The sequence below is a fragment of the Mugil cephalus genome, chromosome 3 (genome assembly GCF_022458985.1).
Source record: "Mugil cephalus isolate CIBA_MC_2020 chromosome 3, CIBA_Mcephalus_1.1, whole genome shotgun sequence".
In the NCBI taxonomy this organism is placed as follows: Eukaryota; Metazoa; Chordata; class Actinopteri; order Mugiliformes; family Mugilidae; genus Mugil; species Mugil cephalus.
In genome coordinates this window covers 19,048,354-19,065,731 of record NC_061772.1, presented here as the reverse complement: position 1 = coordinate 19,065,731, position 17,378 = coordinate 19,048,354, and the positions used below count along the sequence as shown (strand labels likewise).

At 40.4% G+C, this 17,378-nt stretch overlaps 1 protein-coding gene across 1 annotated transcript in view; it reads right to left on the bottom strand.

Moving 5' to 3' along the window:
• Positions 1-17,378, bottom strand: part of LOC125005460 (protein kinase C-binding protein NELL1-like) — a 221,566-nt gene that overhangs the window by 63,080 nt on the left and 141,108 nt on the right. Inside the window, exon 13 of the mRNA XM_047580815.1 lies at positions 10,847-10,972. Within this exon, the coding sequence (XP_047436771.1) occupies positions 10,847-10,972 (126 nt within the window). The remainder of the gene's footprint in view (positions 1-10,846; positions 10,973-17,378) is intronic.

Here is a 17,378-nt window from a genome sequence, read left to right as displayed (position 1 = left end):
TTTGTTCTTTGCATTTAATCCATTCAAGTGAGTGTTGTCGGAGCAGTGGGCAGTCATGCAAGGTGCCCAAGGGAGCAGTTTGCCAGAGTTTTATCTGCTTGGACATAGTGGGGAGCGAACTGGTGTCTGTTCACGATCAACTAAGAACTGAAGCCTTACAGTGTATTCTGTACCGTGGAAATTCTAAAGATGGGGGATGTGGCAGGTGGTATGGCAGTGATGTGAGAGAACTGGTCCTTCTCAATGCCAAGGACAAGATAACAGAAGAGCTAAGGGTCGCAATGGTGTGAAAATGCTGTCCCGTCTTGTCCTGACATGTTTGAACAAATTCAATGCAGAACTGTTCCATAAAACACCTGTAATTGAACAGGAAAACAAAAACAGAATGAACATCACTCTGTCTGTCGGGTTTATACTGGTTCTCGAAACCCGAGAATAATCGAACGCGTGAGAGAATGACTATTGTCGCATAAGTTATTGTGGCATCAGTGTGTCCTATTCAAAATGAAAATCTATAAAACCTCACTTCAGTGTTTGTACTCTTGGAGCAGTGGTTTATTTTCTTGGATAAAGAAACACATTTACAATTGCAGTGATTAATATAATATAACACATGTAATCCATGATGTAGGCTTTGTCATTTCTGTGTCTTTGTGTACAGTTTAATAATAAAAGCTGCATCTACTTTGTTCTTTTACCACACTAATCATCGCCTTCCCAGAGTCTACAGAAGCAGTCGTCACTTTCACATTCTCTTATTGCATATATTACACTCGCTGACTTCATGTGTAGTAAGGATCTGTGAGTAAAACCAACACCTCATGACTCACTTTTACATTGCATTATAAATTCCTAAAACATGCCCTCATCTCTTAAGCACCTACCGTCGACTCGTTCGATAATGTCAAGCGGAACACTTTCGTAATGCAGAATTTAATGATCAGTGACAAAGCCATAAAAAAAGAACAGAGCACGGCAGAAATTTCAAGTTTTTATTTTTTTCCCCTGCAATGCAAAGTCGTCATGCTCACTTTCTGCCTCGGCTTTGCAGCTCACCTTGACATGCGGTGAACTCAGAAGAGAGATCTGTCCTGTGCCACCGGGGGAGAAAATATTGACTCTCTGTCATAGTATTTAGCCCAAAGGACATGGATTTCCATAAAGTTAGTTGGAGAAAATTTCTTATTTCCCTGCACTAATCTACTTGGAGTTCAAGAGGCAGTTTTCTTTTGACCCGCCGGTCAATCATTTTCACCCTTCTACAGCCGCTTCTTATTAGCACTGAGTACACGTCATGTGTATTTTAGAAATAAGAGGATTCCATTAAGACAAAACAAAGATTAAATTACTTCTTGCATAGGACAGAATAAGGAACCTTTAAATGATCAGTTGACCTTTTAGCTGTCCATCTACATGGGCAATCTACCCTTTTTCTTTTTTTCTTTCTTTCTTTTTTTTTTTACAGTTCTTGTCTTATATTTATGAAAGATATGTTTAATATTCCAAAAGTAACTAAATGCAAATTGTATGCATACTTTAAATAATGCTCCTTTAAGAATAAATATACCAGAAAGTTTGAGTTTTTAAGTATTATAACTGGCATATAAAGGATTAAAATCCTCAAAATTATTGAATTTTAATAGTTTTGTTAAGTGCTGAAGTGGTTTAAGAGATTTATGGATGAAACAAATATTAACCATCAAAAGTCTTTATAGCAGTTTTGGACACGGACGTTTTTGTCCACTTAGGTTTAAAGAGGGTAGTAAATTAAACAGATGGCTGAGGGTTAACTAAATATTCCTTTAACTCAGCATTTGACATTGACATGTTTTGGTCTCCTTGGGGGTATAAAGAAAAGGCAGTAAAAACAGCAATGACACGAAATTCGACACGTAATCTTTTTTCAAGTACAGCAGATATTGAACAACATTAACATTTTGCCACCTTGTTTCTACACATGTATAATGAGTGCAATGCTCTCACTCTTCTCTTTAGCCCTACCCTGTTGTAGCCAGCTTAATTTCTTAGGAGAATATGACTCTGGTGATACGCCAACAGATAGAGAGGAAAAATACCTCTCCAGGTAATGGGATAGTGCTACAGCCAATAGGAGACAATTAAGTGTTGTCGCTGTTATTCTTCCGTTCAATGTCTCATTGAGTCTGACCCAAACGATTTGTTTAACCCAGCAGGTCTTTGCCAGAGCACGATCGATTCTCAACGGAGCGACTACAGAGAAACTTAACCTGACAAAAACATTACAGGTGGGAGAAGTTCAGAGTGACTTCCAGGCTATTTTGGTCCAAGAGTTTTAATTCATCTGCAGGCATCAGATGTAGTTATCAGGTAATGGGACCATAGTTTTTGGATTGGGGTAGTGAAGTGAAGCTTAGGTGGATGTTCAAAAAGAAAGATATGTCCACACGTCCAATCTCGATTCCTCTGTATCTGGTGTCCCATTCTCTTCTCTTTGTCACTTCTGCCTTCCCACACTTTCAAAACTCCTTCTCAATTTCCATGTCCAGACTCTTGCCAAATGGTCAGTTTCCGCCAAATCAGTCCCACATTCATCTTTTTCAAATTAAAAAGAAATCTGAAATTCTCTCTTCTGGATTGTCTGTCACCCCTTCTCCTGCACATCTCCACGTCATCCTGGTTGTCCAGGGCGTCTCAGTTGATGTCTCCATCGGACTAAATGCTCCGCCACCACCAGCGTCCCCATCTACTAACTTCATCCGGCACTCCATGATGTCGCTTCTCATCCAAAAATAGTTAACCTAATGTTCTCTTTTTACTTCAACACATTTTTCTCTGTATTTTTAAACTATCTATTGAAACAGTTTTTTTTTTTTTTTTTTATATAATTTAAATGAGTACAAGTGCCAAGAAGTAAAAGACCAGAACATAAATCAGCACCGCGCAGTGTGGTACAGTCACATGTTATCATTTGCATGAATTACTTACATGAAAGACCTAAAGACCTGGCTCTTTCAAACATAAGTGCCTCTCATTATGCTGTGTTGGTTATGCATAAACTGCAGTACGGTTTGCTTTACAGAGTCCTGGCCGCCTTGTTCACATCCTCTCTGTACTGCAGCAGCAGCAGCACCACCATTCATTTAATACCTAATGAAATACACAGCTCAAGGCAATAAAGATGCTTAGGCTGCACATTCGCAGTAATGAAAGCATGTTCTATTAATGTGCTCTATCAGTAAACATCCATCCCATGCACAGCTACTGAGAATTATTATTCTACACATCTCTTAGGCAGACACGAAGCTTACAGAATAGCATGAAGACAGACATCACTTTGGATGGTTGTAGTGTTTGGCAAGGAGCAGGGAGAGACTCTCCTTACATAAAACCTTTATGGCGAAGCTAAATATAAGCACCAGCTTTGCAGAGGAAATTACAAATGAATGAAAGTGAGGACTGAGGAAAACTTTTCTCTGACTCTTTCATTCCCTTTCCAAACTGTCTTTGATGGGCCTTATTAAATTGCCTAGTGCCGAGCCAGTTGACAGCATGACCTCTATTTTTCAACAGTCAATGTATACAGGGAAGGTTGCCAAGGTTTCCAGGCCCGTCACACCTGAGCTCCACAATCATTACATGTATAATTGGAATTGGATTTGATTAAATTTTCATTAAACATGTAATGCATCTTGAGAGGGACGCACTTCTTCCAGTGGTAGAATTTAGAAGAGTATACGCAGCAGCTGATGCATGAAATTAGCGGCAGCGTCTTTTGGTCAGCCATACGACGAGTATATTATCTAAGAACAGCAGGTTGATGGGGAAAAAATATATTGATCACTAGAGTGCAGATGAGGGTAGAGGAGGGGGGATAAAAGGCAACAGAACGTGATGTGGCTGCAGTGTGAACAAAGGATTAGTTGAGTGAAACGCAAACACAGGAAAACACTTAAATCTGCTCCGTGCAGTCAATAGAGTTAAATACCGCCATTTGTTCCTGTCAGCTAAAGGAGCAATAAAGGAGCCACAGGTAGGCAGACTAATGAAATTGATTAAAGCTTGAATTGTGCGATCCTTAAATCAATTCATATTTAAAATTTGAATGCACTAATTTATTTATGCCGTTATTAAACAGTCTGTGTTTGATCAGAGTTGGAGAAGATTTCTGTTATGTTTGATGGTACCTGTTGTAGCTGTTGTTTACTATGCATTTTTAATTTCTCCATTTCTCTTTATCTGGGATTAGTAGGACCTAAGAACTACAAAAACTAAGCATCGTCTTTCAACAGGAAGTAGTTTTTGGAAGAAATTATGTCCTCATGCATGGACACTGGGAATATTTCATATAATAATGTTAATATAAATATTATACAAATATTATAATAAAGTCACCAATATGCAACAAAATATAAAACTGTTAATTTTCATGTCTGAACATTGCCGTGTGAAAGCAGAATTGCAAATAATTAACCCAATCAAGTACATGCTAATTAGAAAAGTTATAGCTCATTACTATTGACAGAATGTGTGTGTCATATTCAACTAGGAGTTAGTAAGCGTAAATAAACAAGTTTCAACTGTAAAATTAGATGAGGTTGATACGTGATCGCTCGTATTTTTACACTAGTATCTAGCATTTGAAAATGAAAAATATAAATGAGGCAGAATAATCTGCCACAAACCTGAAACTTAACATCCCCATATGAAGACGTAGGGTCTCAGGAGGTTAATCATATGTTTGCACGGAGTATATTTCTTCAAATCAACTGAAAACAATTAGAGACATGCTTAGAGATTCAGACGTAACTACTTCCATCAACACTAAATAAAATGATTTGACAAGATGTATGTGTTCCAAAACATCACAACCAACAGAACTTTTGCAAATGATGATTGATGCAAAGTGGCTGGCTCACCGTAGAGCGTCAGTTCTGGTGGAAATATAACAACACATTTGAATTCATTCATAGGAAGATGACCCAGATGGACCGAGTTTTGGAAATGTCCTTTTACCTCCATGATTCTTTTCTCCTGGAAACTCATATCACATCACCAGCAAATTAGCAAATCATATATATTTGGTTTAGTTCATTTTTTCATATTGAACAGATTGTCAAAGGTTAACACGTTCCCCTTAATTTCACTGTGAGAATTTTCAAAAAAAGATTTCCATGAGCTGTTTATTTCTTTTTGTATTAGGAGGTTATTCTTTATTATTTGCAGAATATTTGCATTCATCTCAATGAATAAAGTGACCGAGCTCATTCTTCTCAAATCTTCCACAAACCAGAGGGTTAGCGGTCTGCCCCCTGGTACATAAACTACACTCTGCGGTAGACATTCACTGAACCCAGAGTTACGCCTTGTGCATGGGACTGGTGTGTGACACTGAACTTTAAACAAAATCTAAGAAAACTGCTCATCAACACTAACCTATTTTTTTTTTTTTTTACAGCGGACAGTCTGGGGTGTGGCTTTGTGCAGCAATGGATGGAACAACAACATAGTCACACGCGTCATCTGAGCTCTGTGGAATTGAATTTGATTATAGCAAAATGGCCCTGATTGGTTGTGGGACTATTCAGTTGTGTGCAAAGGTATTGGTTTTGGTTTTATTTCTGTAATGGTTGAAAAACGCCTTATAATTAAATCCAAAAGGCGAGTAATCAGACTCATATTTTGATAAGAATTGGCGCCAGGCCACACCAATGCGTAAACAGATTCTACACGTGTATAAACAATCAATCAATACCAATATGTCTGTGATAACATCAGCCAATTACATCAGCCTGGCCATAAAATTGTAAAAGCTTTCCAGTGTCTTGAGTCACAGTGTCAACAGCGGGCAAAACTACAGCTTCTAATACACTAGGCACTGATTTTAAAGGAGCTGAATTACACTTTATCGCCTGAACTGAAGCTGCTGCCGAAGCATATTTACAGTCAAGAGGAAGGAAGCACCTAAAGCTTGCCATTCCAGCAGTTCAATTTGTTCTGCAAACCTTATCAGCACCTGCTCAGAGCAGAAAACAAGTCCTCTAACATAGAGATCAAAAGATAAGTGTACAGTGGGAGCTAAACAGACACTTATATTATAACCTGTGGCACAAAACTATTATACAGCAACACACAGTGTCAGAGGTCATTAGTGCTTGGACTCTGCACCAATATCATACGGACAATAGTTTTATTCTTGATAAAAAGTGTGCCAGTGTGCATTCACTCATTAGATTCCTCAAAACTCACGCTCTTTTAGGAGCGGGGTTTTTCAAATGCATGCACTCCAATGGTGTTTTCAATGCACACAAAATAAAATATTTTCGAAAAGACTGTTTTTGCTGACAAGTCTGAGCCATAACCCGGACTTGTAGGGGACAGAATCACAGAAAAGTGTCAGAGGTCTGTGTCTCTCTTTTATTTGTTGTGTGTTTCCTGCTTTATTTTGTCATGTTTCGGATTTCCTCTCTGTGTTTCCTCATGTGTCCGTTGATTGTTAATTGGTTACACCTGGTGTCATTGATCTGTCTCACCTGTGTCTTGTCATCCCTGAGCCCTCTTGTGTATTTATAGCCTTGCCTTACATTTGTTCCTTGTCTCGTCGTTGATGTTCTTCCCCTATGTTACCGATGTTATTTCCCATGATCGTGATCGCGTGTCCTTGTCTCCATGATTTTTGCTCAATGCCATGCCCATTCTTTTTGTTAATTATTAAATACCCTTTATTCAGTCCATCATTCAGTCCTGCATTTGGGTCCTTACCTCACACCCCCTACCATCCTGATAAAAAGCAGTTTACCAACCACTCAATCCCAAAAGGGTGTTCACGCATTAAAGGATGCTTCACACTTTTGGGGTTGCTAAAAGTATACTCCTTCTATGGGGATCTTCCTCGAGCAAAGCATTGCCTTATGTGAAACCTAAATGCACCCTTTGCAGTGAAATGAATTTCTCATGCAGCACATGGTGAGTTCAGCAGAAATATGTGGCTACCTACTAAATGTAGGAACATCAAGAAAGTAAGTTGTGAGGCTTTATAGCTGTGATATAACAACTCATAAATACCTCTCCAACCTTTAAAAATGTATTCATGCTAATCCACAACTACTTTGATCAGTATATATATATATTATTAAATATTATTTGTGTTGTTTGGTTAGATGCTACTTATTTACTCAAAATGCTCAGAGTGGGCTTTATTTTCTCATTTGTCCATAGGTAAAACAGGACCATATTCCTAATCACATAGCCATTGCTATTCCACACAGCCAAGTGCAGTGGAAACAAAAATAACAAAATATGCTAATTCTGTGCACACAATCAGATGTTTTGTAAAGAACCTCACACTTTCCACCATCTTTTTTGTTCCCTCTGTTGATCCCTTGTTTTCCCTGATGCTGCTTGCCTGCTTCCACAGAGGTGAAACCAAGTGGAACCACAATTACCAGAGCCTCCTATTGTTTACAGGGTCTTCACAAAGGACAGGCCTGAGCACCAGGCAGGAGAGAGACGAGGCTGCCTGTGTCCAAGGCAAAAGTTAATACATGTTGTATAAATGTGCTCTAACTCCAACAAAGGAGCAGCTTGGATTGCAATATTGAGAGTATGGTGCCTGGAGTGTCATCTCAGTTTTGCTTTATTGTCACAATTCAGGCAGGCAAATATTGAACCTTTATTTTGCTGTATGTCCTGATCAATGGTGTCTTCGCATTAGCGGCCCCACCAGAGGGCACTATTTTTTTAAATAAATTTTCCGGTTAATAATGCCCCAAATGAATTGCCCGCAGTTTTTATTTGATGAATGTAATTTCCTCTGTATACACTTTTTGTAGTGTAGTTGTGTGCAAATGTTTCATTGTGCCTGATCACTGGATGATTGGAAGCGAGGAGCGGGGACTGCACAGGTCTCTAGCTCGGCTAATGTAGGGAAACATTACTAATTCACGTTTCATTCATGTGGCATGATGAATGGAGTTGACTACCTGGCTAGTGTGTGATTTAGGACTTTACCACTTGAGCAGAAGTTGGAGATAAAAGGTTTGGGACCACATCAACTGCAAGATTTAATCATTTCAAGAGGGAAAAGATAAAACTAGGTAATTCAACCAGGAGTGGTTTAAGAGGAAGACTTGGTTAACCAGGAGCTTGGCAAAAAGGCATTCGGTGAGTCTAATTTATTTATAATCTCAATGGAATTAATGACACTGTTATATATTGTTTATAATAACTGAATAACTTGTTACAATGGAATTTGTGTAATGAGTAACTGGCGATATTTATGTTGGTGTGTGTGTGGCACACAACCTCATTGAGCTGTTCATCTGTCTGTGGAGCTGAAATGGCTGTTTGGCTGTGGTATATTGTGTGTGTGGTGAGTTTGTGTATTTGTATATTGGGTGTTCACGCCATGAGCCGTGCATTGTGTTATTATTATTATTATTATTTATTTATTTTTATTTATTGTTGTTGTTGTGGTGGTGATAAGCACTAGGTAGGTAGACACCTACCAGCGAGAAGGTCTGGGTTCTGACTGGGTTCCGGGTGGCGTTTGCATGTTGTGTCGTTTTTTTCCAGCTACTGCAGTTTTCTTGTGAGGCTACTGATTGTGGTGTTTCTGGATTGCATTATAAAATTTCCCTGCATGGCCCACCAGAATTTACAAACCAGAATTGCCACTGGTCCTGATACTGCAGATTACAGATTAAGACTACACGTCACGGCAAAGCACACCGCAATGCAGAGCTGTGATTCGTCCGCTTGGTGGGGCAGCAATTTTGCATTAGTATTTCCAGTTGAATATCAAATCTAGTTTCAGATTGTATTTTTAATCAAAGTACTTACTGGACTTCCTGGTTTAACTTCTGCACTAACTGTCTGATGGAATGAGAAACCGGAGAAACCAGACACTGGTTTCAAGTGTGTCTGTGTGTGTCCTTCTTTATGCAGTGCAGACCCAGACACAATGAAAAAAACAAACAACAAAAAAATAAAAAACACAGATTTCAGCGTAAAGCACCAATTATGGAAGCTAATGTGAAATCCTGTTAGTGTCGTGAAATATGTATAGTAGACTCCCTTCTCAGAGCTGTGAATGCTAACGTGCAGACCTCACTGCCTCGAGGAAAAGCTGAAGGAGAAGCAGGAAGCAGGAAAGAGACAGCGAGAGGATTTATATCTTCCAGCAGATGTAAAGTGTCTTCCTTGGGCTCCCAGTCAGCAGCCAGGACAGTTTACAAGCTGCAAAATGGATTGATTGTCCATGGATCCCAGTCCCCGTGTGGCTGCCAACTGTGAGCTAATTAAAGAACACTTCTCTGGAGAAACACTGAGCAGCAACCAAGCACATTCTATTTACTCTGGAGAAAACATGCTGCTCTAAAGCCCTTCAGTGAAAAAAAACACCTAAAATCAGCTATTCCAGGATAGAAATGTTGTGTATACAGTGTGCTGTATGTCGAGAAATAGCTTGCGATCCACAGAGATAAATCTAGGCTGAATATTTGCATTGCATTTTCATAAGTACATAAATATTTTGGTGAAGCGGTTTTCCCTGACATTAAATACTGGAAAGGTAAAGGAAAAAAAATAAGAGCAAAATATTTCAGTCCAGGTATTGGTGCAGACAAGGCATTAAAGATATGAATGGCCCCAATCACGCGTTCTTATTGGATTACACGCTGATTCTCCCAGAACTAACATTTTGCAAAATGATCATGAATCATTGCAAATGAGTCACTGTGCAAACTGCAGCAAATGAAGTCTAGACTCATTTTAAAATCTTACTTATTTTTTATTACTTATTTATTTATTCAATCAGCTGACTTAAACTGGATAAGAGAAAAGTTAGTTTGAATTTGCCATGTTATTTTTCAAATGTAGGCAAAACAGTGCTTTTAATTTAACTAAATTCCATAAGATCTATAGTTATTATTTCACATGATATGATTATGCATATGATATATGGTGAAAACAATAAGAGGGCAAATCCATAAACTGTGACAGATGTAGCTTAGCGCCAATAACAGACCACTAAACTGGAACAGTTTCATCCCAGATGCTATCAAACTATTTAACTGCTCCACATTGTCATGCAAAGCTTCAGAATTGTTCCATAAAGCCACAGCTTATTATTTACTGTTGTTCATTAATTTAATATTACTTTAATTGCATCCTATTTATTTTTTATAAGGTGTCCTATTTTTGTGTCCAAGACCATGATTCTACATTTCAGTCTGTTGACGTTTTTCATGGTCAGAATGACAATAAAGTGTCCCAGAATCCCGAATTTAGAAATTGTGATTTTCAATAGTAAGCTATATGGCAAGTCAATGGACCTTCAATGTTGTTATAATAAGAATGTTCCTTCAGAGGCTGAATGTAATTGAAATCCATCTATTAGTTGAGACATTGCACTCCAAAATGGCATCCTACTGGTCGTGCTAAATTAAAATAAGGAGGAATTTCTGAGATCTGACAACATTTCAGGACAATCAATCAATCAATCAATCAATCAATCAATCAATCAATTTCAGTTCAAACCGAACACTGCCAAAGAGTCTCTCTTCGGGTGAAGTGAAAAATGTTTGAAGAACAACACTGTAGTGAATGGCAAGGAGAGGGTCTCTAAGCACCTTCACTACAGGCCAAGCAAACTGGCTCCAGTGCCATCACACATCACACTGGATCACCCGTTTTCTCATTTAGTACGTATGTATTCTGCAGAAAACTCAGCCATCTGAGCTCAGCTGCTCAATTTCTAATCCAGTGCTCAACAAAAAGAGACCAGAATGAGACAGAATGTCTCATTGTCTCTTCAAAAAGATGATAATGAATCAGTAATAAAAACGTGTTTAGATGCAGGCAGACGTACCGGTGCAGGAGTATTCGTCCACTCTAATGAAGCCTGGCAGACAGTCACAGCGGTGGCTGCCGGGCAGGTTGACACACACTGTGTTGGACTGGCAGTAATGCATCTGCGTCGCACACTCGTCGATATCTGAGGACAAACAGAGCACAAGCAGTGGATTAATAACTCCCCGGACGCTCTCCAAAGACGCACCGGCTCGGCTGGCGAGGCAGGTAAATGGAGCTCGATGAGCTGCTTCAGTTTAATGACACTGCTACAAAAAAAGCGGCGTAGTCACCTTGTTGCTTACAGTTTTTAATTAGTGTTGCGCAATGAAAACGGTGCCAAAAATTACCTGTGTTGATCAAGCACGCGTAACAAGGCTGCATTTGTAAAGATGTGTTTGGATTTTTTTTTTTTTTTTCACTTAAGAGCAATCCAAAAGTGTAGGAGGTGAGATAAGAGAAAAATAAGGAAACGGGGGCGGGGGTTGCATTAATGGAAAGAAGGTGAAGGACGAGAGAATGTGAGGAAACAAAACAAAAAGTACATGTTAAAAAACCAAGATAGAAGGAGGAGAAAGGAAAGGAAAGAAAATGAAAGGCCATTCTTCAATTGAAGAGGACAGAGTAGAGCGGGGAGAGCAGCGTCTTCCCTGACATCCATAATGCACAGCTAATATCATGATGCATTACATCTTCTGATCATACACAGAATCTCGCTGCTCCTAATGTAGCTTGAAAGACATTGTATGAGCATTAAAATTGTGGAGCTCAGGGAGGCATTAGCCAAGCTGCATGGCTGCTGATGAAATGGGATCGGAAACACACAGGGGAGGTGTTATGGAGAAGGGCCTAAATTTGTACGTGTGTGTTTTTACAGTTCAGATTTTACAGTTTATGTGGATGTGAGCGGCAGAGAACCCGTTTCCCGAGGCAAACAGGACTTTCCACCACTTAAGGGACCATGCGCTACACTTAGGGGAAGGAGAGAGTAAGGAGTATTTCCATATCCTCTTCTTGGACAAATACAGTAGTTCTTCAGCTCAAACTTTCCCCCTTACAACAGAATGAATGTGTATCAAGTATGTAATTGACTTACATGCAACACCCAGAGGTTTATTCTTTGGTAAATTTCACCCTCGGAGAGTGTACAGTAGGAGTGTTGAACCGCACAATCAAAGAGAGGCAGATCGTGTATTCAGGCGTGTAAAGCCTCGCCGGCCTTCGGCGTTGAAAGCATTGATCTGCTACATCAAAAACGTGGAACTTATTTGAGTGCTTTGAGGCTTCAAAATAGTACCTGAATCCAATTTTCATCTTGTCCCGAAGCGCTGCTCCGCCTTGAAAGCCCCCCTTTTGATTACCCTTTATTGGCGAAAGGCGCCAAAGCGTTGTTCACGGGTGATGACAGCCAAGCCTGTGATGTCCCCGACACGTGGCTTTAATAATTCAAAGTGGAGAGCGCGCCACTTTTGTCAGCTTTCATTTAAAGTGAGAAAAGCATCTACTGTCAAGTCTGAGACATGATGAGGCTTTCTGATCTCTGTTGTTCCAAGGTCCTGTTTGGAAGCGCCAGCGAGTACGACCTCTGCAGCCTCCTCTGGGAGCGCCGTTGCAGGTGAGGTCTGCTGACAGAACTGGAACCGTCATTTCACACAGGGGGGAATTCATTTTTTCTGGATTTGCCAGTCTCTCTCTCTCTCTCGCTCTCTGCCTCCCTCACTGCCTCTTCATCCCCCCCTCTACCAACCAAGTCCTCCTCCTCTCCCTTCCCCCTGTGAGCTCACTTTCTTCATCTCTCTGCTGCTTTATTCATGCTGTGATGTAGGTCAGGGCTGGGTAGGGGAACAGCTAAAAATAAGGCAGGATAGGACTCTCTGTGAGCACGCGCATGTACGAGTGAGTGTGTGCATGTCTGCTCATCCCTTTGCATGTACCTGTGTGTCTGGTAGAGCTGGAGAGAGAGAAAAAATAATAATAAGGCAATAGACCTGGTGTTCAAATGCTGCAAGGCACAAAGAGAGAGGACTGTCCATCTTTTGTTTGTGTGTGCGTGTGCACGTATGTCTGAGTGTATGTGAACAGACGCATGCTAGCATGTGCGTCACCTCTTACATAGGGGTTAATGGAAACAACTTTCCATGTAACAACCATATTGCCTTCTCGCCAGAGTAATGTATTTCCTCTAAAAGCCCCAGACTGTGAGTGGGTGTGTTTGCGCAGCTCATTTCTTGGACAGTTTGAAGCTGGCTGGATGAAGCTGCTGCTTCGCAATGAAAGTGAGATATGAAAAGAAATTTAGTGATAAACCTGTTTCGGCTTCAGAGGCGCTTGCAAAGTTCTCTTTTCGAGATGTGAGACTTTGGTGCTCGTTGGAAACAAAGAGAAGAGTAAGCTTGTGAGCTCCCGTGCGTGTTTCTCAAAGGTTTCCACTCTATTATGAAGTTTTTGTATTGTCTGTTATTCCCAACGGGCATTTTCAAAAACTTTGTAAGATCGGACAGTATATGCTGCTGGAAACTGTCGCTGTGTCCGACTTAGAGCTCAGATGTTTAATGCAAGGGTAAACCTTTCTACTGAAAATCTTAATAACAAATATTATATATATTGAAACTTATGTGTGTTTAAAGAGTCACAAAACCAATTTAGAGGTGTGTTTCATTGTTCACCTGTGATTTGAACTTCTGTAAAATATATATTTGTTTTCACATACCTTTATATTCTTCACGCTCTTAGGATGAAAAATAAACCGCTTTGTTGTAACAGGCGCCCGCAGCTGTATCGCTTCTGCTGCATTAAGTCTAACGGAGCTAATTGTTTTCAGGTCTTATTTGCTTTTGACACTTCAGGTACAAAATAAATAAATATGACAACAGAGACAAAGATGTGGTTGAGCGGTCCGATAAGCCACAAAAGACATGCGGCAATGACAGCAGCGCTTTACAAGAGAATCAATAATGAAATAAGTAAATATAGAGGCAAACAAAAGGCAAGCTGGAAAATTGAGCAAACTGAATTGCAAATATTACCAGACGAGGCCGACAAAAGAACGAGCACGTGTTTTCATGACACATTTTTACCATCAATCGGCGTGGTGTTAAATTGTTGTTGATGTTGCTGCATGTATCGCGTTAAGACAACATCACAGTCAAAATAATATGTCTGTAAATATGGAAGTAAACACAACAACAGTGTTTAAACTTTCTTCTTCTTCATCTTTATCTCCCCTGAGCATTCAAATGCAGAAATATGTTCGTGGAATTAATAACCCATAGGACGTTTCAGTGAAGAGTACAGGCTTCTGTTACCTGATGGTGTTAATAGTTTTTCCAATAACCCAGGCCCAGAACATTTGTGCCAGCTGGATGCTGGCTGCAGTTGTCAGTAGTTCCATGTTCCCATACTTGTAGTCATCCAGATTGTTTTTTTTTTATTATTATTCACTCTGAAAGGTGATATCGCCAAAGTTCACACGGAGGGCAAGTGCGTGAGGATGGAGTTACTTCTAGTTAACTTCTCTTTGTGTAGCGTAGTGGAGATAACCTTTAAACTAAAGGAGGATTTTCAATCAGATTTATCCTGAGCTCAAAACTGCTTCCCATAGGCTTTTAATAATACATGCCAATCCTTATATATCTACCATAACAACAAATATATATATCTACCATATGAGTCTACAGTGAGAATGTTGCCCGACAGTGAAAGTCAAATCCTGCCGTTTTGAAGGAAAAGCTAATTTGAGGTCTATTTGTGCTCAAAGGAGCATCGGTGCAAATCCCATTATCCCATTTTATTTTTTTTATGCGGAATACGAAGCTGTAAGGAACTCCACTGGCTTTTCTCACTGATGTTAAAAAATGATTAGATTTTAGGTTGAACAGTTATTGTTATTTGAGCAACAAGATCACGCAGCGCTAAGGGCCCAAAAACAAATGTAACGCATGCGGATAATGTTAATGTATAATGGAGTGGCAATTTAAGTACACACAACTGATTCCTGTGAATGACAAAACCGCCTTGTTTGTTTGTTAGGTTACAGCACCTATGAACTGCAGAGGCATGAACTCCTCTTTATGCTTGTAACTGATGAGAATTTGAGAACTGATTTGAATGTAAGCACATATTTTGTGTGGCTTTAAATTGGAGAACTTAAAGTGTCGCCCTACACCCACATATGTGCAGCTCAGCACCGAATCCACTGTCATTCGCATCGTTCACTTTGCGGTAGTTTGACTAGTCACAACCAAAGTGTTTCTGAAGTGCAGCACATGAGGTAAAATACCCCTCCTTGACAACAGCTGCCGTCTGTCCTGACGAAAGAACGAGACAGATTTTGGAATGAGGCCATCAAATTCATCTCCGTCCATCTTTATAAAAATCTAGACACACTTCATCGAATTTTGCCGCGTTGCCTGTTTAGCTCATATTTATTCCAGTGTACCTGTCTGTGCAAGAATCTTGTCTGCAAATACAGTGAAACCTGAACTTGTATCAATTTTGTGATGCTGCTACAAGGTATGAACACATCTTTTATTTAAATACACTGTAATGTGTAGTATATGGGATCATCAGCTGCTTAGAGGTAGCTGAGCGTAATGTAAGGCAGTTCAGATGTGAAAATGAGGATAAATGAAAAAGGTACATGGCAGACGAACGCCCTCCTCTGAAGAAAGGAACAAATCTAAGCCAGCAATTACACACTATGACAATTAAGTCTCTTACACAGCTTCAGCAACCTTTACTTGAGAAAGAAGAAAGAGAGCCTGGAAATCTCCTGCTACCCTCCATTCTTCCTCCAGCGGTGGAAACTTAAGACTACTGGATCAAACGCGAAAAGCACTGTGCTATTATCCTTAAATACGGACTGAAATTATTTTCATGATAGTGGTTTCATCTACGTGATGAGGGTGTGCTGAGACATCCAGTAGCTGAACTCAATGAATAAAACCTCTTATCTTTCCGTTCTGCCACACACACAAAAAAAACAAAACAAAAAAAAACAAAAACACAGCAACACCAACAATCAACATGCAGCGCAGGACTGCACCTTTCTGGTGTTCCGTGTAAAAAGGACTACTGATGCATTTAATAAGAGCCTTTACAGACCAGCAGCCTTGTCCAGTAGACACGCAGAGCAGGAAGAGCTCTGGCTGAGCAGATTAGAGCCCGCCACGGAGCACGCCGTGAACGGCTCGTGGGTAGGAGAACTGAGCGGTGCGCTTCCCTATCAGTAGGAAGCGGCGTGAGCGCGACTGTTTAATCGTCTATCTGTCATTTTATAGCTCCAGCGAGGAGCTGCCATTCACTGAGCCGCACGCTGACAAGACTCTCTGTCTCACACTCCGAAGACTGGAACTGTGACAGAGTCCGTCTGTGTGAGACACAGCAAAACAGTTTACCTAGATGACAGGCGACGTGTGCGTGTAGCGCTGGATGATTCTCACAGGTACACTTACTGCAAAGCAAAGAAAAGTACACCTGGGTGCCCACCAACTGAAATATGTTCATATATCAGTAGCAGTGGGAAGCGACGCAGCGCACCTTCCCTCACAGCTTTTGTGTCGAGAAAAATTCTAATAGAAATGAGAATTTGCTTTGACGAAGCAGTGAGGTGTACTGTATACCAGAGATTGCAAATGCAGTGAGAGAATGACTCTGCCCAGCAGATCAGTCATCCATCCATTTTTGTCTGCATACCAGGTCTTGATAGCAACAGGCTAAGGCGGGTATTCCAGTCGTCACTCTACTTAGCAACATTTTCCAGTCAATTTTGAAGGATCCCGAGGCGCTCTCAGGCCAGATGAGATCTATAATCCCCCTAGTGAGTTCTCGGTCTATTCAGAGGTCTCCTCCAACCTTGCCATGGTAAAGAAGCTCAGAGGAGGTATCCTCACAGGATGTCTGAATGATTTTAACTGCCCAATTTCAATGTGAGTGAGTAAGGTTCTGGTCAGAGCTCTGCCAGCTTCTAGTGTCAAATACAATAAAACAATGTAATATAAAACAAAATTTGATCCCTACAGACCCCTTCATGGTTTGTAAACAATGTGATGTATTTTGAGGGGTGGGGCTTAACTGGAAGCAAAACATCTCAAACACTATAGCTTGTAAATGACGGTTAGCATATTTCAGTGGACTGTTTATACAGGAACGGACGAGGAAAACGCATATTTTAGAGAACATACTAACTCCCCGAGACTGTGAGTGACATTTTAAAAAGTTGACTCTGACTGACGGGACCACATTCACGACGCCTACACTCTCACCTGCTCGATGGACAATTTGACCAAAGGAGGACACAGAGGGTACGGAGTCTTGTCTGTCTTTATTGTAAAGCCTCTCCAACAAAGATGCACCAACAAAGAAGTGGAACAACTGTGGAGGGTAACGTAAATGCACTTTCTGCTTGGACGCCAATAAAACACGCAACTAACATTGTTTAAGCTTGCAGTTAGCATTAGCATTGATCAATTTAACATAGTTTGTCAGATCGTGGACTGCCCACCATGCAATGGCCAGACATTTACAGTACCTAATTGAGAAACCGAGCGTCT